Source organism: Kogia breviceps, chromosome 12 (assembly GCF_026419965.1).
Source record: "Kogia breviceps isolate mKogBre1 chromosome 12, mKogBre1 haplotype 1, whole genome shotgun sequence".
Classification (NCBI taxonomy): domain Eukaryota; kingdom Metazoa; phylum Chordata; class Mammalia; order Artiodactyla; family Physeteridae; genus Kogia; species Kogia breviceps.
In genome coordinates this window covers 91501878-91524485 of record NC_081321.1, presented here as the reverse complement: position 1 = coordinate 91524485, position 22608 = coordinate 91501878, and the positions used below count along the sequence as shown (strand labels likewise).

General features: G+C 51.2%; 1 protein-coding gene across 5 annotated transcripts; it reads right to left on the bottom strand.

Moving 5' to 3' along the window:
- Positions 1-1503: 1503 nt before the first annotated feature.
- Positions 1504-20881, bottom strand: LOC131766463 (apolipoprotein L6-like). Of its 5 annotated transcripts, none has more exons than XM_067010072.1 (6): positions 20648-20881; positions 12770-12974; positions 8711-9812; positions 6558-6642; positions 3068-3881; positions 1511-2209 (listed from the first exon to the last, which is right to left on the bottom strand). In XM_067010072.1, the coding sequence occupies exons 4-6, from the start codon at positions 6635-6637 to the stop codon at positions 2084-2086; spliced, it is 1020 nt and encodes a 339-aa protein (XP_066866173.1). In that variant the 5' UTR covers positions 6638-6642; positions 8711-9812; positions 12770-12974; positions 20648-20881; the 3' UTR covers positions 1511-2083. The 5 variants fall into 5 exon arrangements, with proteins under 5 accessions (XP_066866175.1, XP_066866173.1, XP_066866172.1 ...); XM_067010071.1 differs by having other exon boundaries at positions 8711-8861; positions 20648-20834; XM_067010073.1 differs by lacking the exon at positions 12770-12974 and having other exon boundaries at positions 8711-8861; positions 20648-20825.
- Between the last annotated feature and the right edge of the window lie 1727 nt (positions 20882-22608).

Below are 22608 nucleotides of genomic sequence, written 5' to 3'. Positions count from 1 at the left end.
AGTTGTGGCACGTGGACTCCAGAGCCCACGGGCTCAGTAGTTGCAGTGTGCAGGCTTAGTTGCCCTATGGCATGTGGGATCGTAGTTCCCTGACCAGGGATCAAACCCGTGTCCCCTGCATTGGAAGGCATATTCTTAACCACTGGACCACCAGGGAAGTCCCTGTGCAGGTATTATTATTGACAATGTTTATTCGGAACTTTAAGGATGCTCACGCACACTAAGGGAACAATAGTAAATGGGGCGAAAGCTGTTTACTTACTGTTATGCTCATGAAAATATTATAACAGCAACGAAAGCAGGAACCACATGGCCTGGGATGACTACTTAAAACCCCTAGATGATAAGAGAGTTCCCATAGCCCATCCGAGAAACCAGCACCAGCAAAGGCACATGACCCAGTCCTGACCAGTCAGAGTGGGTCCCTGGACTTTTGCCCCTCCCCTTTCCATGTGGGAGTCCCCCCGCTGGCAGCAGGCACACCTGGAGGTGCTGAGGCCACGGTATCTGAGGCCACAGGCGGAAGCCTGTCTGAGAAATGGAAAGACAGATGCTTGATGACATTTTTTTTTTTTTTTTTTTTTTTTTTTTTGCGGTACGAGGGCCTCTCACTGTCGTGGCCTCTCCTGTTGAGGAGCACAGGCTCCGGACGCGCAGGCTCAGCGGCCATGGCTCACGGGCCCAGCCGCTCCGCGGCATGTGGGATCTTCCCGGACCAGGGCATGAACCCGCGTCCCCTGCATCGGCAGGCGGGCTCTCAACCACTGCGCCACCAGGGAAGCCCGATGACATCATTTTTATCCTCTGGATGCACACACACCTGAAGCCCACTGTTCCCCTAAGCTTTATAAGTACATGAGCCAATAAATTCTTTTCTTTTTCATATGCCAGTTTGAATTGGTTTTGGCCACTTAACAAAGTGATTACTAATATATGTCTAATTAAAACGTTGTAGGTACAGTCAAGAGAATATTTTGCAACATGGAAAAGCAATGTCTATAAAAACTCTGTGAAACATGGAAGGGTAGAAAATATTGCTAAGTGAAAACAACAAAATGGAAAGCTATAGATCTGTAGGCAAATGAGGGAGTTGAGAATGGAAGAGAAAGAAAACTCAGTGAGTTACAGAAAAAAAAAAAAATCTACTCTACAATGCAGCCTTGAGAGAGGGTCCCCAGCAGGCAGTAATGCCCGAAGCAAGAAAAACACAGGAAGAAAATTCTCCACCAAAATACCAGCACCCTTGATTGGGGCATTATTTTTCCCCCTATTCTTTACTTCCCTGAATTTTAAAAAGTTGTATTGAATGTCCATACACTACTTTTAAAATAGCAGCTGAAATATAGAAAAGAAAAGAATAGGTGTAAGATGAGTGAATGGGGAAGCCAGGAGAGTTCCTACAGGTTCCCGTATCTTGAGGAGCCCAAGAACTTCTGTTGTGGGGAGGATGGAGGGGATCCTTCCTGATGGGAATCAGGCTGAGCAGGTTCTGGTGACATCCTACTTTTTTAACATCTTTATTGGAGTACAATTGCTTTACAATGGTGTGTTAGTTTCTGCTTTACAACAAAGTGAATCAGTTATACATATACATATGTTCCCATATCTCCTCCCTCTTGCGTCTCCCTCCCTCCCACCCTCCCTATCCTTTTTTGTGCAAACCCAGGATCTTCTCCAGCGACTACTGCCCAGGTCGGGGAGGGGGAGGACAGAGAGCCAACACAAGCTGAGTTGATACAGAAGAGAGAGCACAACATACCCTTCATTGCCGGAGCCCTTCTGTCTGATGTCAGCACTTAATATAGAGCCTGGGGTCAAATAATACACGTTTCACATGGGCTGACTCTGCGTGCGAGGGAGGGAGCAGGGGGGCTGACGGAGTCCAGGAAATGAGTTACACACATGAAGGAGGGAGGGATGGGACAGGCTGACCTCCCTTAACTTACAGTGTGACCCTCACCGCTGACAGCGCCCTCAAGACCCTTGTAGACCTGTCAGCCGCTGAGTGTCCAGGCATTGCCTCTGCCAGCCTTGCCCCACCACCGCCGTGGTCCCCTTTTCATCCACTCAGAGGCCCCTGGGCTCAATTGCCTTCATCCTCTCCTGTCCCATGGGATCCTGCTTTCCCACGCCTGGCTGGTGGCAGAGGTACAGTCCCCATGGTTCCTTCCGAAGAGGAGCTCACAGGCTTTTTTCCTTGGGAGAGTTTCTGGAAAACACACACACACACACACACCAATCAAAGGAAAGCTACAGAAGGCTCCCATGCAGCATGGCGTGGAGATCCAAGCCCGGGCTCAGAAGTCAGGCTCCCGGGCTGTCATCCTGACTCTCCCTCCATATAGTTGCAAGCATTTAGCAAGTTATATAAGCTCGCTTATGAACACCACAGCCTGGGAGGTTAAACAGTAAAACTGTATTTTCTCATAGTTCTGGAGGCTGCAAGCCCCAGATCCAGGTGCTGGCCAATTGAGTTCCCGGTGAGAACTCTCCCTGGCTTGCAGACGGCTGCCTTGTTGCTTTGTCCTCACAGGGCCTTTCCTCTGTGCCGGTGCAGGCAGAGAAGGAGAGGGCCCTCTGTGTTTCCTCCTCCTCTTATAAGGACACCAGTCCCCTAGGATTATGGCCCCACCCCTACAAACTCATTCAACCCAAATCACCTCCCAAAAGCCCCAACTCCAAAAAATCACCTTGGGGCTTAGGGCTTCTACATATAAATGTTAGGGGGACACGTTTCAGTCCATAACACTCCCTGTGGCTCAGTGTCCTCTTCCGTACAACTGGGAAGACCCTCTTCCCAGCACATGGACCTCAGGGAGCATCGAGGGAGAAACAGAAGGCATGACCAGGTCTCTCCAGGACTGGTGCCACTATCTCCAAGATGAACATGATACCGTTTGGACCTTCACGGCCACCAGACACCCCATGTCCTTGGGAACATGCATGCAAACTCCACACACACACACTGGCTTCCTCATCACCCTTCCCATAAACCCTGGTGCCCATAAGCCCCAGTTAAAGCCTTCCCCTCCTCCGGCACCACCCACGAGGGAAACCACAGCCTCACCTGCTGCAGGCTCTCGTAGCACTGGGTGAGTTCCATCAGCTTCCTTTCCAGCTCCCAAGCCTGCGCCCTTAGCTCTTCCGCCAGCTCTGATTTTGCTCCCTCCTTCAGCCGCTTCCAGTCCTTCAGGAGGGAGGCCAAGCCCACGCTGAGGGAGAAGCCAGCCATTGCAGCACCCAGGAAGCGAGAGTTTGTGCTCATCACCAGCGTGGTACCTTCAAAAGCCCTTTGCACCTGCCTGCTCCTTCGGGCTGAGACTTGCCCAGTGGTGGCAGCAGTGGCCAGGTGCGGCTGGGCCCTGGCTATCTGAAAGGCACGGATGCTCCTCTGGATATCCTTGACGGTGCTTTCGCAATTCTGGACCACCTTTCCGGCAGCCACGACGACATAGGCTGCCCCAGCTCTCCTGACCTCTTGGCCACGGGTGGGCATTAGGCTACCGACATAAGCCTGGGCTTCTTGACTGTGAAAGCGTTCCAAAACGTTGGTCAAGATGCTGGTGACCTCGCCTGCTTTCCCCAAAAGTCTACCAGCGGCGGAGAGTACCAGGCTTCCTCCTGCTGCTGCCGGCGCGAGGACCAAGCCCAGAATGCTCATGGCTCCTGAGACCACAGCGATGGAACTGGTCACCATGCTGCTCTTGGTGAGTGTTCTGTGGGTCGTGTCGACCTGGTCTGCAAGGGCACGGAGCCTTCCGGTGCCCACTTCCAGCTCCCCTTTCAAGATGGGAAACTCTTCCAAAAATATTCTTTCTTCAGCTGACAGGTCGCCATCTTGCCACGTCACATCTTCATGTGGAGGAATGTCATCTCGGCCCCTGTGGATGAGTGAAATAAAGATTTTCAGTCTCCCAGATGGGAAAAGCCAAATTCGTAGTCAAGCCCACGTGGTTTCTGGATGTTGTTGCCCCTCCAGACTTTAGATCCTCTCTGCATCATCCTAGCATCTCCGTTACCTCTAACCCAACTGTGAAAAGTCCCAGAGCATTGCTGGGAGCTGCTGGTTCCCTGAAGAAAGCACGGAAGTGGGGCATCCGGAGGGAAATGGGAGAAACATAGCTCTGGCCTAGAGATGGAAGAGGTGGATTAGTGCTGAGGGACTTTTTCAACCTTGTTCAAAGAGGCTATGGAACTGTCACGAGGAGGGGTGGTGGGAAATGCTAAGATCCAAGTCAAGATAAGGAACCTGGGGCTAATTGCCCGGAGGGAGAGGTCTGGGAAAAGTAGGAGGGAGCAGAGACCAGGTGTTGGGCAGGAGGTTGCGAGAGTCCCGTCCATGTAGCCGTGAGCGAGGGGAAGAGGAGCCATATTGTGTAATGCAGCCCCCACTGTGATGACCTTGTTTCTGTCTCAGCTTGTGGGATCTTAGTTCCCCGACCAGGGGTCTAACCCTTGCCCCCTGCAGTGGAAGTGCAGAGGCTTAGCCATTGGAGCGCCAGGGAAGTCTCCACTTCGATGAACTTGAATTCAGTGCTCTGCTGTGCCTCAGGAGTTGCACGCTGAGAGGGCTGAGAGAAATGATTGCTAAAGTTCTAAATGTTCTCCTAGGCACTTGGCCGGCTTTCCATGCTCTCCAGCAGAACTGGTTCTTCATGGCAGAAGTCAGGGACAAAATGACCCAGCCCCTTCCCCCATCTTCTCACAGTGGGCAGTGCTGAGGGATTTTTTGCCAGCCCAGCTGAGCGTGGCTTTCATGGGACAGCAGTCTCAGGGGAGAACAAAGCCGTCTCCTTCAGGAACTTTCCTCGTGCCAAGGGCCCCGGGTGCATTTCCTTCAAGGCAAGCGGAGGAAGGCCTGCTGATAACACAGATTCCCTGCCCACAGGAGGGTGTCAGAGCTGGAAGGAACCCTAGGGAAGACCTAAGCTTCCTATTTTACTTTTCTGTGGAGGGAAACAGAAGCCCAGCGTGGGGGCGGGGCTCTCACCCAAAGGAAGGTGTGAGGTTGACTTGCAGCTTTGAACGGGGACTCAGAGCTCCAGACCTTCAGTTCTTCCACTGATTGGACAGTGGATGGATGTGAGGAATTCCTCACTGAGGTATATATACACATGCCTTTTAATCTCTCTTCACACGCGCGCGCACACACACACACACACACACACACACACACACACACACACACAGAGTTCCTCAATGGAAAAGGTTAGAAACCAAATATACTACCAAGGAAGCCTTTAGTGTTAATGAAGTAATTAATTTAGGCCCAGTTGTCAGTTAACCAGTAGCTGTAAATCAGTTGACAGAGCAAAAAGTATCCCGGCACTTGCAGTGGGGAAGGGGCAGAGGGCAGCAGGGAGGATAATCCTGCTGACAGACCCCCAACTTCACAGATGCCACCATGCAGCCCACCCTGATGTCTCTGCTTCCTCAGGTTTGCAGGGACGAAGAGAAACAACAGAGAGATTTGTACCTGCAAAGATCGACAGTGCGGGGGGGAAAGTGGTGGGGGTGGTGGTGGTTGCATGAACTGGGAGATTGGGATTGACGTATATACACTAATATGTATAAAAGAGATAACTAATAAGAACCTGCTGTAAAATAAATAAATAAAATAAAATTCCAAAGGGAAAAAAAAAAGATCAACAACGCCACTTTGCATTCACTGTGAAGTTTTGTCTTTCACGTGGTTGGTAGCTAGGCTTCGTGTGTGTGTGTGTGTGTGTGTGTGTGTGTGTGTGTGTGTGTGTTTGCAGGGTACGCGGGCCTCTCACTGTTGTGGCCTCTCCCTCTGCGGAGCACAGGCTCCGGACGCGCGGGCTCAGCGGCCATGGCTCACGGGCCCAGCCGCTCCGCGGCACGTGGGATCTTCCCGGACCGGGGCACGAACCCGCGTCCCCTGCATCGGCAGGCGGACTCTCAACCACTGCGCCACCAGGGAAGGCCGAGTGTGTGTGTTTTGTGGGATCTTAGTTCCCCGAGCAGGGATCGAACTCAGGGCCCCAGCAGTGAGAGCACCGAGTCATAACCACTGGATCGCAAGGGAATTCCCTTCTTGTGTTTTTAAATTAAACTAAATGCATCCCGCATTAGGCAACGATGCCTCCTGACACAGTGAAAATTGCAATCGAGTCCTGTGACACCTAATTCCCTCAGCAGACATTTCCTGATTGTCCATATTGGGCTGGTGATGCTATATCTGCTGATGAATGGACACTGGGCTTAAATTTATGAATGCAGTAACACTAGAGGGCCTTTTTGGTGATACAGGAACCTCACAGAGGTGAGGCCCGAGGGGGCAATTTCTGGCCTCAGAGTCCTATTACCCAATGTCATGTACCCGACAAGAACTTGACTTGTGCTCCAAAATATTTAATGTAGCCGGTGGAATATTTTTTCCCCTGGGAGATAGATATACGTAACGGAGACCAGTTGGAGGGCAGGGCATACTTTATGGCTGATGCTCTTGGAACACGTTTGTCGTGTGTCATGAGGATACCTAAACATTTCTGCAGAAGTAGCCCTCTCCCCAAGGAAAAAGCGCTCTGGGTTACCTTTGCAAACCGACACCAGCCTTGCATGCTTTCCCTGCCCGGTTGTCCAGCAGATCCTGTGGCATCAAATCTGTCTTCATTTTGCCTGTGGGAGAATGAGAGCTGTCACCACAAGTCAAAGGATTTTCTGGCCGGAAACAGAAACCAAGTTTACTGCAGGGGTCACGAAACCATATGAAATTCAAGTATGGAGGATTTTAGATGGTGTGGAATCAAGATAATAATAAACACACAATGTACAAAACATTTGCAAACTGCTGTTTTTACATTTTACGTTGAGATGGAGCTCATCTAGGATGAATACTCAAAAGGAAGTCCTCATCTCAATACTTTCTGACATTACACACCTGAGTCATCACCTCCCAGATCCAGATAGAGAACAGAAGATTCCCTTAACCCCCTGCCAATCAATCCACACCCCACCCGGGTGGGAGGTAACCACTATTCTGATGTCTATAACCATTGATGTGTTTGCCTGGTCTGGAACTTCATGTCAATGGAGTCATTTGTTTGGTTTCTTTCCCTCCACACAATGTCTGTGAAATTCTTTCATGTTGTCGTGGTTTTAAAAACGTTCAGTAGCTTTAAAAATGTTTACCATGGGCTTCCCTGGTGGCGCAGTGGTTAAGAGTCTGCCTGCCAATGCAGGGGACACGGGTTCGAGCCCTGGTCCCAGAAGATCCCACGTGCCGCGGAGCAGCTAAGCCCTTGCACCGCAACTACTGAGCCTCCGCTTTAGAGCCTGTGAGCCACAACTACTGAGACCATGTGCCACAACTACTGAAGCCCGTGTGCCTAGAGCCCGTGCTCTGCAACAAGAGAGGCCACCGCCATGAGAAGCCCGTGCACCTCAACGAAGAGTAGCCCCTGCTCACTGCCCATGCGCAAAAACGAAGACCCAACGCAGCCAAAAATAAATTAAAAAAAAAAAAAAAAGATTGCTAGGTAGTATTTCATTATAGGAATACACTACAAAACATACACTTGGTTAGTGGGGGATCCCAGTGTGAGTCCAGCTAGGTCTAGAATGGTAGATCTCAATCAGGGGCGTGTTTCCTCCCCGGGGGATATTGGTAATGCCCGTAGACATTCAGGGGTCGGGGTGGAGGCAGTGCAACTGGCATCTAGTGGGTAGAGGCCAGTGATGCTGCTTGACACCCTACAATGCACAGGGCGGCCCCCACAGCAAAGAATGGTCCAGCCCAAAATGTCTGTGTACTGAGGCTGAGAAACCCTGGGGGAGCCCCATTCTTTACCAGCACCCCCTAAAACTTCCCCCATTTTTCCTATTAGTCTTATGGGATGAAGGGCTATAGTGGCAGTGAGGAGCCCTTTGGTCCCGTCGGGTCCCGTCCCTTCTCTACCGGCCTTCTCTCAGTGGGTGTCAGAGGATGTTATGCTGGGAGAGGGATGGAAATGATGGGAGAGGATTAGAGATGTTATTCTCATATGAGGGCTTTTTTTTTATGAGTTTCTCTTTGCAGTTTTGGGAGACTTCAGCTCCACTGTATTCTGCCCCTTTGTCTGCAAACCAAGTCCCTCACGCACCCCATCAACATCAGAAAAGTCAGTTACTCTGAAACGCAGCTTTGAGATAATCCCCTTAATCTTTGTCACCAACACCCCCTACTCCCAAACTACGCTAAAAAAACCTACAACCCAAGAAACACCGCAGGTTGCAATTTTGAGACAACTCATTCAGCATCTTTTTCTACAAAGATGACAGCCCTGAACCAGTCCTGCAGAGAACGTCTAGGGAAATGCCTTGGCCCATGCCGTCTCCTCCTTTCTGGGGTCCAGGCTCGCTCTCTCTCTCTCTCTCTCTCTCTCTCTCTCTCTCTGTCTAGGATCCTGGGGTCCCCAGCCCATGGAGGGGAAGATGCAACTTGTTTGGTCTAATCATACACTTAATCATGCTTTTATTTAAACTTCAAATACTCCCGAAGCAGAGATTTCTATCCTGATTTATCAAGTAACGAAGCTGAACTTCCAACCCAGTCTCACATTAGGAGCTGGCTGGATGGGGATGTGAACCCCTCGGGGGTTCCTGACAACAGCTCTTTTTCCCAAACTAAGTGCAGGTGGCCAACCCCTTGGGCACATTGTCCTTTAGAGGCCCCACATCAGCCCTCCTCCTGGGTCTGCTGTCCCACCTGTTCTCAGTGAAGCTCTCACTGTGGCCTCAGGTTCCGAGGGCCCTCTGTTCTCTCCTCTCCGGAGGCCTCTGGTCCAGCAGGGGGCTGTGAGCGTCTGGGCTGCAGGAGGACAAAGATGAAGTGCGGAGACTCCAGCTGGGTCTGCTCACTAGGGGAAAGGCCCGAGGCTCTGATTGCAAAACTGAGTCCAAGTTCAATGAGGCAGGCACAGAAATGCCAATGCCCAAAGCAGCTCTTTTGGGAAGACCCTGGCGCTTATTGAGAAATGGCTTGAACTTTTACATTCCTTTCTGCTTCTTTCTCTAATAGATGTGCAACTAAGTGGACAGATGAATCCAAGTCAGGCCTGAGTCTCTCCTTTCCTGTGCCAAGGGCAGAACAAGGGTGGTAACGTCTGTCCTGCAAGGACTCAAGTGGAGCAGACCACCTGGACTGCTGTCACTGTGGTCCGGTTCCTCAACTTTCCTGGGCCTCAATTCCCCATCTGTTAAATCGGTATTTATTAAACTAGCCCTTGTGAGGGAGAGCTATCTTGAGGAGCCCCGGAGCAAGCGAGGGAACACCCCGCGAGGAAGCAATGCCCAACCAATGTATCAACGCCCCTGCTGATGCCGAAAACTCAGCAAACCTCAGAGACAGAGTTTTGGGTGAAGTAGAAAAGAATAACTTTATTGTTTTGCCAGGCGAAGGAGGATACTTATGCCCCTCAAAACTGTGTGTCCCAGCCCAGGAGGATTTGCTGAGGAGTTTTATAGCAGTGGTTCAAGGGCAGGGCTGCTGATGAGGATCAGGGTGTGCCAGGGCCTTCACCCCTGTAATCTGGCCTCAGGTGGTCTGCTGATGAGCTTCCAGATTATCAAACTGTGATCGTCTCTGGAATGAAGAACGTGAACATCTTCTATTTGTTGGGGGTTTTAGTTCTGTAGAAGAGCTCAAAGATATTGTTATAGGTATCCCTTGAGGACCCTTCCCCAAGGCTGCACTATTGTTTCTTGGCTTCTCCTTCCTTGTCTCTGCATCCCCTCCCTTCTCTGATTAGCAGCCGTTTGAATCAGCCCTTTGGGACTCAGGGAAGGTCACGGAGGCTGGAGTCTGTTGCCTACAAACAAGAAACAAGAAAGTCTTCTGTGCCCAGGAGTCCCACAGGGTCCTTGCTCAGTTTCACTGCCACGAGTGCTGTCATCCGCCCTCCGCCCTCCGAGGCGGGTGACCTTAAAGCCTAAGACCTCTTTTCTGTAACTGTGAAATTCATAAAGGCTCTGAAAATGGAAACCACTTTTTCGTAATTCATTTGGTGGTAAAACCTGACCTGCGCTGGTGCAAGTGTCTAGTTTTGATGCGTCCCCCTCCATTTGAATATTCACAGTTTCCCTGAAGAAATATGCATAGTGTTCGACCAAGGAGGGTGTCCCGGGCTGCTCTCAGTTTCTTTTTTTTTTTTTTTAATTTATTTTATTTTATTTATTTATTTATGGCTGTGTTGGGTCTTCATTTCTGGGCGAGGGCTTTCTCTAGTTGTGGCAAGCGGAGGCCACCCTTCATCGCGGTGCGCGGGCCTCTCACTATCACGGCCTCCCTTGTTGCGGAGCACAGGCTCCAGTCGCGCAGGCTCAGTAATTGTGGCTCACGGGCCCGGTTGCTCCGCGGCACGTGGGATCCTCCCAGACCAGGGCTCGAACCCGTGTCCCCTGCATTGGCAGGCAGATTCTCAACCACTGTGCCACCCGGGAAGCCCTGTTCTCAGTTTCTAATAACCAATGTTGTGGTTGGACTGGGCCCCAGGGTTCTCATGACTGCAAGACACCCTTCAGCAATAACCATCAGAAAACGTAAAAATAAATAAGGGTTTATGACTTATAGAACCTGGAAATTACATAAAAGAACATTTTTAAATAAATAAATTAATTAAATAAAAGGTTATTACTTACAGGACCTGGGAATGATATGACACATCTGGGCCACATGGCGGGGAGGGGAGGGGGTCAAGGTGGGGAAGGGACGAAAGGGAGAGAGAGGGAGAGAGCAGCAGGGCCTGGGGTTCTGCTTATACTGGGGTGGAGAGTGGGGACCCTAAGTGTCCCAGGGCTCACTCTTTATCGGTGAATTTAAAACATACGAAAGGGGCTTCCCTGGTGGAGCAGTGGTTGAGAGTCCGCCTGCCGATGCAGGGGACATGGGTTCGTGCCCCGGTCCGGGAAGATCCCACATGCCGCGGAGCGGCTGGGCCCGTGAGCCATGGCCGCTGAGCCCTCGCGTCCGGAGCCTGTGCTCCGCAACGGGAGAGGCCACAATGGTGAGAGGCCCGCGTACTGGGGGAAAAAAAAAAAAAAAGAAAGAAAAGAAAAAAAAAACATACGAATGGAAATTTAAGCTTGGGAACAAGTGACCCAAATCATCAGTGATTAAAATCAACCAAGATGTCTAAAACCGAGGAGCCTCAGCAGGGGAGGTGGCTGGCTTTTCATTTAACCCTGGGGCTGGCAATGTGTTTATTCAAGATCACCATCTTTGACGTGTATGTCTCAGCAATCAAAGCTTAAGTCAGGCACTTGCATTACAAACAAGAACAACAAAAACCCAGCTATAGGGTTTTGCACTACAGGAGGGCTTCTGGGGATGTTACATAACATATGATATCTGGACCTTTCCTAAAATCTGCCAGATTGGAGACTCTGAAACGCAGCTGTGGCCCCAATTATTTGAGACGCTGGATTGTGGTCCTGACTCTCCCATTTTTCAGATGAGGAAACTGAGACCTCAGGAGAGTGGGTGGCTTTCCCCATGGTCACACAGCTAAGAAATGGCAACCCCAGTTCTAGATCCTGTGTCTGGGGGCATAGCCTCTCATGCAGTCATGGGCTGAGATTTGTGCCTCTGTGTGTGTGTGTGTGTGTGTGTGTGTGTGTGTGTGTGTGTGTGTGCGCGCGCGCGCACACGCACGCAAGCTGGGACCAGGGGCCGCGTGGTTTGTTCACATTTATATGAACAGAGGCGCTAGGTCCTCTCCCCAGCCCCCCTGAGGCCACACTTGGGGCTTTGCTTTACAGGAGGATTGCCCACCCAGCCGGGCTTGGTCTTTGGGGTCGGGGCTGACTGCCTTCCCTGGCCCTGTGAGTAGGAGTGAGAGGCTGGAGGGCCCTGAGGAGGGACCCTTAGGGGCCTTTGCAGCCCTGGCGCCCTGGCCTCCTATACCTGGGGACGCTCTGACCACAAAATGTCCTGGAGGTGGTGTTGGCTTAACCCCAGGCCGCCTGGCCATCTGGGCCTCCCTGCTGTTTCCCCAGGCAACACATCAGATATTGTGGCCTCTCCCCAGTGCTGGGAGCCTCAGGGACCGGCCAGCCATTGGACTGAGGGGTATTTACTCTAGAGACTCTTATGAAACCATAGCCCCAAGAGATGCTGGGTGAGCAAGTCATCTGTCACCTGCAGGAGACCTGCTTCTGGGGTGAGAAAAAAATGTGCCCTGTAACCCAGATGACCACGAAGTGGGGTTGCTTCATTTCCTAAACTCACCTAACCTTCCTCAAGGAAGGTTGAGAAGAAATAAACTGGCCTCGGGGAAACTCCGTCTCTTGCGTGTAAAACACGTTCTTTGGGGTAAAGTTGTTACCAAACCAGGTTCGTTTGCCTGACTGTGGCGAGGTTTGCAACAGAGAAAAAAGAGTTTATTCACGAGGCAGCCAACCGAGGAGACAGAACCAATCTCAGATCTGCCTCCCTGAATGCGAGGGGCTTGAGATATTTATGGAATAAAGAAGCAGGATGGGGCTTCCCTGGTGGCGCAGTGGTTGAGAGTCCGCCTGCCGATGCAGGAGACACGGGTTCGTGCCCTGGTCCGAAAAGATCCCACATGCCGCGGAGCGACTAAGCCCGTGAGCCATGGCCGCTAGGCCTGCGCGTCCGGAGCCTGCGCTCCGCAACGGGAGAGGCCACAACAGTGAGAGGCCCGCGTACCGCAAAAAAAAAAAAAAGAAGCAGGATGCTCTTAGGCATGGGGCAGGCTGATTGGAGGTGGGGAAAAGTTGAGGTGACTGGGCTTCTGTGCACGTGTACCTGAGTCACATGCTTCTTCATGGGATGCATGTTCAAAAATGGAGGCGCTTAGCATCGTCTGAGGGTGCAGTTTTCGGCCCTCTGATGCCAGAATGTTGTTCCTTGCACACCTGCGCAGGTCCAGTTTTAGGGTCGGTGGTCCCAACCATTCTTAGCTGGCTTGAGCCGGACAGGGGTCGATGGAATTCAAGTTCCTGCAAAACAACTGAAGCCCATCGCCCTGTTACTATAGTGACCCACGCCACAGGCAGAGTGATTTATCTAAAGCGGGGGTTAAGGAGTCAAAAAATAATTACAGCCAGCCTGGTCAGTGCAGGCAGGTTACAAGCGGAGGAGTTTTTAACAAGCTGTTCTTACCTGCTGTTCTTTATAACAAGGTCAAGAATTTCTGTTAGTCACCAGTTTCTTTTAACCCTGAGGGGCACAGTTTCAGGATGGGTTTTTTTAACCCTCTGGGAAATGGTTTCAAAGTCAGGCATTTGCCGGTGAGTGTTTAGGCAAATTCAGGCCCCAATTTCTTATCAGGGTGTTAAAAAACAAAAATCCAACCGAGTAAATTTCAGGATCAAATTGACTTTTTTCATTGATTTGTGAATTGGGCTGTGTCTCTTCCAGCAAACAGAAAGGAGCTCTGCCGAGCCGAGCTGCAGTAAAGGAAAGGTTTTTCAAGGCAGAACAGGGTAGAAAAAGGAACTTATTAGCAAAGAATGCGTTGTTTCAGGCAAGGTGACCTCCTCAGGGGAATGGAATCACCCCACCAGGCTGACCGCTAGGCTGACTGATTACACAGGTTCCATTCCTGGGAGGGTTGAAGCTGCACTTAGAGTAGGTACTAAGTCTTGCTTTGCCGTTGTGCGTTTAGCATAAGGGACTCCATTTTGGGGCTGCTGTTTCCTTTTATCCAGGATTTTTTTTTCTCTCCCCCATAAAAGTTTGCCGTGCCCCAAGGTGACGTCTGCCTGGGGGTGCCTGTGTTGTCCTGCTGGGCCCTCACTGCCTCTTGCTGGTGAAAGGTCCCCTGGTGTCTCTCTGCGGGCTCGGTGACGTCAGCCCGGCTCTGAGGAACTGCAGGGCTCCGCCTTTCCGCCACCAGCATCCAGCCCGCCCTCTGTGAAGTCCCCTCACCCTCAGCCCTCAGTCCATGTGCCAGGCCTCGCTCAGGCCCTGGGCACTGCCGTAGGCGGGGGGCGGGGTGGAGGGGAGAGCCGGACTGGCAGGGGAAGAAAGAGGTGATTCAGCCTCTCTCTCCACCTAAGCCACCTGTCAGGAGGCCTCTCCTGCACCTTGCTGCTCTCAGCTGCCTTCTGTGCCCGCTGGGAGGTTTTACACGGCTCAGCCGCAGAGTTTGATCATAATGGAGAGAAGCTGCAGGTGACTTCTTGCTCTGCCTGTTTCCCTCCCAGTCCTGGAAAGCTACTCCCTAAACCATGTCCACCCCTTCCAAGTCCTCCCTGAGGACTTGTCCTCTGTCCTTATTCCTAAGCGCCTTGATTTAGCCACTGGTGAACACCGTCGGTATTGGGGGAGGGGGAACAATTTACAAATAAAGGGATATTTCAGGGGTATTTCAAAGATATCGATCGTAGTTAACACTTGTCAAAGTCTTAGAGAATTTCCACTGTTAACAAGCAAGCAAGCAGGCAAACAAACAGCATTTTCACTCTTGCGACCTAAAGGAGAATGATAGGGTTAAGCCAATCTGTTTAATCAGCCTGATTGCAGGAAGTCAGAACCTCCTTGTCACCTTCCCCTGACCCAGGGCCTGGCCCCTAACATTTTTGCTGAAGAATTATAGCTGATTATCAGACACCTACCTGGAGGTGTGATTTCATCAAGTCCTTTGAACTGCAAGCAACAGAGATTGATTCTCCGTGGCCTTGCTTGTTTATTTACTTATTTTAATGCTTGACTCATTCCCTTTATTTACTAAATCTTAAGGGGACACTGGGAATCATTGCTTTAGACTATAACATAATCACTCATTTGAATTGAAAGCATAGTAGGGCTCATTTAAACTTAAGAATCTTTTGGAAAGACTCTGGGGCAGCTCCAGCCACAGAGGTACAGCTGGACCTGCAGGGCCGGGAGAGACCAGGAAGCAGGCAGCCTGGTGACTTGTCAGGAGGTTAGGGCCGATGCACAAGGCTGCTCCCATCGGATGATTCAGCCTCCCGTGCCTCCCGGCTACTCCAGTTCTGCATCCCTGCCAGAGAATCCGATTGGCTAGCTGACGTCACGTGCCCGTCCTCGCGTTTGCTGGTGTGTCTTAGTCCCTTTGGGCCGCTGTAACAACATACCACAGACTGAGTGGCTTGTAAACAACATTTATTGCTCCTAGCTCCGGAGGCTGGAAGTCTGAGGTGGGGCGGGCAAGGTGGTTGGGTTCTGGTGACAACTGACTCCTCACTGTGCCTTCACGCAGTGCAAGGGGCCAGGGAGCTCTGCGGGGTGTCCTTTATAAGGGCATTAATCCCATTCCCGAGGGCTCCGTTCTCATGACCTAATCACCTCCTGAAGGTACCACCCCCTAATAACCTCACATTGGGTGCAGGATTCCAGCATGTGAATTTGGGGGGCCGGGCACAAACATTCAGGCCATAACAGGGTGGTGGGCGCGAAGGTGAGGTTAGCTGGTTAGCACACCCGCCAGAACTACATGGGGTAGAAGAGAGGCAGTTACTCAACAGAAAGGGGTGCTGATCCCAGAAAAGACCAGGAGAGGATGCTGGGTGGGCAAAAGCAGCAGGCGTTCACTACATCTCATCCTTGGCCCACGTTTGTGTGATCTCATTTACATCAAGTGTCTAGAAGCGGCGAATGTGTAGAGACAGAATGTGGATCGATGGTTACCAGAGGCTGGGGGAGGGGGAGGAATGGGGAGAGACTACGCATGGGTGTGGGGCTTCTTTTGGGGGTGACAAAGATGTTCTGGAATTAGGAAGTGGGCTGACTGCATAACTCTGTGACTATGCTAAGCACCACTGACTTGAACATCTTCGGAGTGAATCGTAGGGTATGTGAATTTATATCAATGAAGCTGTGTTGCTTTTTTAAAGACAAGCTTACATTTTTAGCTTCCAGTTTAACCATTACTAGGTGAACTGGGTGAACTGGTGGAAGATTTTGCGGGGGCAGTGGGGGGCAGGGGAAGAGATACCAAGCTAAATCTTCTAGAGGAGTAGAGCCTGAGGTCATGAAATTGTAAGCAGATAGGTCAGGGGGTCCCCGGAGAAGAGAACCAGGAATAGCTTTCTTGACATAAGAGAAGCCATCTTGGCCGAAGCCATTTTATGATGTAAGCCTGGTTGCAATGCTTGCCCTTGAGCGGGTCTCAGGAATCAGTGATCTTATGGGAATCGAGGGCATGCAGGGACAAAGGAAAAGCAGCCAAGAAACAATAGTTCAGCAATAAAACGGAGTCCTAGCTCCTCCTCAAGGGATATACGTAATAATATATCTTTGAGTTCTGCAGGTCTGCCCAGGTGGAGGATGGACTGATGATGTTGACCCTCCTACCTTCAATCAACTAAAGCTTGGATTCTGTCGACCTTTGCGCCAATTCTATGCTGAATTCTCCTCTGCTCAAGCCCCTTCATGAATACGTGTAGACCCTTAGCTTCAAACTTTCCCCATTTTGCTGTTCCGAGGAAACAGTGCTTTGGGAAAGATCCCTGGTGTCCTCCTTACTTGCTGCGAATAAACAATCCTTCCTTCTGCCGACCTTTGGTTTGGTTGTGTCTATTGGCTTGACATCCACCAAGAGGTGAACCCAGTTTTCAGGTAACAGGCTCATGCGTTGTGGGTTTGGGGAGAAACGGTATGCGGACTAGAGCTCATACGGGATCCTGCAGGGTAACAACCTGCCCCGCGCCTGCTGCAGTCACTAGGGTCTCGGGTCCTGGGGATGAACAGAGGGGGAGCTGGGCTCCCTCTCACCACGTGACCCCCCCACACACCTCACACCCATTAGAATAGCTATTATTTTTTAAATACGGGAAGTAAGTGCTGGCGAGGATGTGGAGAAATTGGAACACTTGTGCGTTGCTGATGGGAACGTAAACTGGCACAGCTGCTGTGGAAAACAACGCGTCCCCACAAAAAATTTAAAACAGAATTATTCTTTGACCCATCAATTCCACTTCTGCGAGTACACCCAAAAGAATGGAAAGCAGTAACTCAGAGGTATTTGTACAGCCATATTCCTAGCAGCGTGATTCACAGACGCCAAGAGATGGAAGCCACTCAAGTGTCCATGTGAAACCAAGCCTCCCGAAACCGAGTTCCTCTGCCGAGTTTAACCTCTCCATCCAAAACAGTACTCCCTTTCTTGTCCCACACCTGCTCTCCTCAAGATTGAGGAGTATCAAAGCAAAGGGGGGATAGAAACCAAACAGGACCCTACGTGGCCATCCTGGGTACAAAAGCCTTTCCGTGTCCCCCATTTCTTGTTTGCAGGAGGAAGGCTTCAGCCTCCGAGACCTTCCCTGAGTGCCAAAGGGCAGATTCAAACAGTTACTAATTAGGGAAGGGAGCGAAGGCAGAAACAAAGGAAAGGCAGTCAAGAAACAATGGTGCAGCGATTAAGCAGAGTCCCAGCTCCTCCCCCAAGGGATTTCCTTAACAATCTGATACAAATCTCTGAGCTCTTCTGCTGGACCTGGGGGTCCCACCCAGCGGAGGATCGGGTCTGCACAAGCACGTAGACCCCAGACTGGAGGGAACCAGAAGGCTGATGCCTGAGATTCCTGGAGCACCAGCGTGTCACCTCCCCACCAGCCAATCAGAGGAAGGTCACACACCCTGCAGCCCTCCCCTGCAGTCTTGCCTTTAAAAACTCTTCCCCCCAAAAAACCACTGGGGAGTTTGGATTTTTGCACATGAGCCACCCAGTTCTCCTTGCTCAGCCCTGTAGTAAACCTTCCTCAGCTCCAAACTCCGACGTTTCAGTTTGTTTGACCTCGTTGTGGGTCAGGCACACGAACTTGGTTTCGACAACACAGGGATAACAAAAGGTAGTATATACATACATTCGAATATTATTTAACCTTTAAAAAGGAAAGGAATTCTGACACATGCTACAACATGGAAACATTATGCTCAGTGAAATAAGCGAGTCACAAAAGGACAAATACTGCACGATTCCGCTTAGCTGAGGCCCCTACAGTAATCAAACTCAAATAGAGAGAAGTAGAAGGCTGGTTATCAGCGGCTGGTGGGGAGGCGGGAAAGGAACGTTGTTGTTTAGTGGGGGACAGAGTTTCATTTTTGCCACATGGAAAGGGTTCTGTGGATGGACGGGTGGTGATGGTGCAGAACAACGTAAATGTACTTCATGTCTCTGACTAATGGTGAAGATGGTAGATTTTATGTGGATCTCCCAAAGGACATGCTCTCCAATGTCCCATGTTGGGCGAGGGCCCAAGCTGCCCACAGGGGCTCCCTCCCAGCTGCTGTTGACTGACAGCAAACTGAACCCAGCTGGGTGGCTCAGAGCAGGGCACTTAGGCCCAAGGTTTTAATAATCCCAAACCATGACTCCATGTTCGTGGTCCCACAAGGCATCCTGGGAGCCTTTGGCAGCTCCATCGCCCCTGGCTCGGGCAGTGACAGTCATGAGGATGGAGACCGGGCTCCAGGAACACTCTGACCCTGCAATCCTTGGACTGCAGGAATCGCTGCCCTTCTCCCTGCCCACGGCATTTAGGATAGTTTGAGCAAACGCTGCCTGAGAGCACTTTGCCAAATGTAGCAAAAGTACCATCCCTGCCCCCATAGCTTTGCCCGGAAGCTGAGCCCACTTCACAGAGGGACAGGAAAGCAGTGGTCACAGGGGAGAGAAGGGCACTGCACTTGGCCCCAGGACCCCTGGGTTCCAGGCCCTTGCTGCCTGTCTTAATAATCCTCCAGCACCATTTCACCTACTTCCTAGGGCTCTCGGAAGGATCGAATGCGTTTATCTTGACGACGGGAGGATTGTCAACAGCTACTCTCACCATCGTCACCATTTTCATACACACGGGACTCTCCTTTCGTGGAAGATTTGAGAGACTCTTCTTTTGTTTTGTTTTTTTTTTGTTTTTTTTGTTTTTTTTTTTTTTTTTTTTTTTTCGGTACGCGGGCCTCTCACTGTTGTGGCCTCTCCCGTTGCGGAGCACAGGCTCCGGACGCGCAGGCTCAGCGGCCACGGCTCACGGGCCCAGCCGCTCCGCGGCACGTGGGATCTTCCCGGACCGGGGCACGAACCCGCGTCCCCTGCATCGGCAGGCGGACTCTCAACCACTGCGCCACCAGGGAAGCCCTTGAGAGACTCTTGAAGGGGTTTCCCCCGCGTTCTCTGCACTCAAATTAAAAATGAAGATTCTCGTGATGGTGGGGTTGGAGGATGGGAACAGGCTACGTGCAGAGCATCCTTCACACTCGGAGCCCCGTCTGGGAGCGTTTCACGCAGGGTCCCATTGGATCCCTACCGTCCTTCTAAGAGGCAGAGGACACAAGCCTAATTTATAGGTGCCCAGACTGAGGCCAGCGGGGTGGAGTGTCTTACCCGAGGTCTGACGCCACTGCTAAGTGCTAGGGTGGATTCAGTCCATAGATGAATGAGTAAGTGAGTTGGCAAATTGAGCTCCTTGTGGAAGTCTGGCCAGGGCTAGGGGCGGGCGGGGCCGGAACGGGAGCGAAGGGCCCGCCAGGGTTGAAGTTAGTTAGTATTTACTTGGGTTGCAAATGACAAAACCAATTTGAACTAGTGTTGGCAAAAACGGTGATTTACTGGAAAGCTTTGGCTCCAGCTCGGTTGTTTTTGTACTGCAGGTCACAGCCCTTCAGTGTGTCATGAAATCGATTTAGTGGGTCTCAACTAGTAATAAAAGAAAATGACATGGCATAGAATGGAAAGTATCAGAATGTATCATACATAATAAGGACTTACATATTGTTTCATGAAAATGATATACTCATAACACACACACACACACGTGTGTGTGTGTGTGTGTGCATTCTGGATTGCAGTGTGAACTGGGTCAGAGAGAGTATGTTTTACAGCTGCTGATGTAGCTTGCGGAATCAAAGGAAAATCTACACGATGTCAGGCAGCTCCAGGAACTGCAGGCCCTGAGACCAAGAACCCATCACAGCGCCCTCGTACATTCTCACTCTCTTTCCTTTCTCCAAATTCTGGGCTTCTCTCGGGGAACCAGCCTCATTCTGTCCCATTATAGGTGGGCTTTTCCCATAACAGAGAGGACACAGCCTCAGGCCTATTCCTTTTCATGTAGTTCTGGTTCCTAGATTATAGATGTAAGAGCTTTTTCTCTGCCAGATCCAGGAAGAAGATTCCTTGGGAAGAGCTCTCTGGGTTAACTTGTGTCACATGTCCTACTGGTCCCTGTGGCCAGAGGAATATGGCTCTGAGGTTCCCCAGCGCAGGTCACACTCCCTCTCCCATAGCAAAAGCAATGTGCTGTTTCCAAAAGTCCTCACCGGAGCCCTGAGGTTGAAGAGAAGAAGAAATCAGGCCCTTGCAGCCTGGGGAGGCGGTCTTCCGGACAAGTCAACTGATGGCTGTCCCCTGCGAGGGGGTCGGGGGTCTAAGAGCGGGCTGCTGCCGATTTGGCCTACAGACCACCTGGATAGCGTTTTGCAAAGCAGCCTGTTTCCCAAGCAGCAGATCCTCCAAGGTAGGGGTGTAGGGGAGGATGGGCTCTGGGTGCCCTGTGGGTCTGCAGGACCCTGGCTGGGCCGCCCACGCTACGCCAACAGAAGAATCCATTTCAGGATGTCTGCTACCGTCTCCAGACTTGGGATTTGGGAAAGATGTCCACTGAGCCTCTTCTCACACAACCCTAGCAGAGAGTCAGTCCTTCTGGCACCAGAACTTACCTTCTTGTTCGGCTGGGGCGGGTTGTCTCACCCGAAGGTCTTGATGCCTCCAAGAAACTGCTGGGGGGTGGCTCCAGGAAGCGTTGCTGTGGCCAGGGATGAAAATCCAGAGGCCACCTGAGTCCGCCTGTGGATCGGTGGACCCAGTTCTGTTCCCTTGGTGCAGTGGCTGTGGAAATGCCACTTCACAGGCAAAGTTGGGCCGTTGAGCTTTAGCTGGCAGGGGATCCGTGTGACCTCATCAGCACAGGGAGGGTCTTCCACACTTAGGGCGGACACTTAGCCTTCGGGAATGGGAATGAGTATGGAATGTGATGGCCTCCCCCTGGAATTGCCAGATCCCCACCCCATGTGTAAAAATAGGGAATCCTATTGCATGAGCCAGGATCCTTTTCTTGGCTATGATTCTGTGATCCTTAGAATCTAACATTCTGTGATTCTGAGAGCCTAGGAATTGAAGAGCCTCGATTACTCTGTGTCTTTCACTTGGTTTGGATCCAAGCCCTATTCTCTCCCCAGTCCTGCGGATTGTTTTTCAGACTGCCCTTGACCTCAACATCCACAGCAAATATATTTGGTCTTGCCCTCACTCTCACATGAGGCCCCCGCCTCGCCGAAGGGGAGGATGTGCTCTTCTGTGGGATTGAACGTCGGAGGAAATGAGACTGAGTTCTCCCATTTTTATGCCCATTTCTTGGTGACACCAGGGCAGGGCCTGCCTCTGTGTCATCTTTTCTCCTTGGCAATTAGCTCTTAGCACAGTGAACCTTTGTTGATCCAAAGTGACCTGAATTCCACAGATCACGGTCCCTGTGGTTCCAATCTAGTGAAACGAAGGATGTTATCCACAGGAGCTCCAGGGAGGCTGGGGGTACCCAGCGGCTCATGGCCCGTTCTCCATGAGCAAAGCAGGCAGGGCCGAGCACTAGACTCAGTCCTTGCTGGGAGCATCTTTTTGTTTTGTTTTGTTTCTGTTTTTGATTTTTGCAGTACGCGGGCCTCTCGCTGTTGTGGCCTCTCCCGCTGCGGAGCACAGGCTCTGGACGCGCAGGCTCAGCGGCCATGGCTCACGGGCCCAGCCGCTCTGTGGCATGTGGGATCTTCCCGGACCGGGGCACGAATCCGTGTCCCCTGCATCGGCAGGCGGACTCTCAACCACTGCGCCACCAGGGAAGCCCAAGGTGGTTTCTTTATTACTAGGACCTATAGCCCACATGTGTATGGAGTGTTTACTCAATTCTGTGCCAGGCATAGTTTTAGGTACTTTACCTGGTTTAAATTTCATCCTATGAGGCAGGTACTGTTAAGATGGCCATTTAGCAGGTGAAGAAACTGAAGCACAGAGAGGCTAAGTAACTTGCCTGAAGTCACACAGCAAGCAAGCAGTGAAGCCAGAATTCAAACCAGTAGTCTGGCTTCAGAAGCCATATCCTTGACCTCTGTAGTACATTGCCTCTTATCTGTAAGCACCCCTGCTCTGTGTGTGTGTGTGGGGGGCTGCAAGTTAGATGAGCCAATTAATAGGATCTCAATCTTTCCTCCGGCTTTTATCTCTGGTTACACACACACACACACACACACACACACACACACACACACCCCTAACTACCACCACACTTTCTCCTCTCCAAGATGGTACCCGGGTATATGGGAGGAGAGGGGAGATGGGAGACGGGTCCTTGGAGACAACTGGCTGAATAATACATTATTTTAAAATTTTACAACCATTATCCAGTTTACAATTACCATTGTGAATATTGCTACTTAGGCCAAGCAAGGGAGTCTAGAACCCTGTCTTACTGGTGAGGAAGGCCTCCATGAAGGAGAGGCTGGCAAGGTGAAGGGAAGACCACTCCAGGCCAAGGTGGTCCGAGAGAGGCTAACCAGGGAGTTGGGCCAAACTGCCCCCACCCCCTCCTGCGGTCAAGGTCAGAAACCCAGAGCTGCTGCCCCAACAGCCC

Coding starts and splice junctions, on each gene's coding strand:
- LOC131766463 (XM_067010070.1), bottom strand. CDS start 12,824: ATGCTAAGCGCCTCCATTTTTGAACATGCATCCCATGAAGAAGCATGT. Junction 3,882..6,557: donor GCTGGTGTCGGTTTGCAAAG/GTAACCCAGAGC, acceptor ACTCATCCACAG/GGGCCGAGATGACATTCCTC. Junction 2,210..3,067: donor GCTACGAGAGCCTGCAGCAG/GTGAGGCTGTGG, acceptor TGTGTTTTCCAG/AAACTCTCCCAAGGAAAAAA.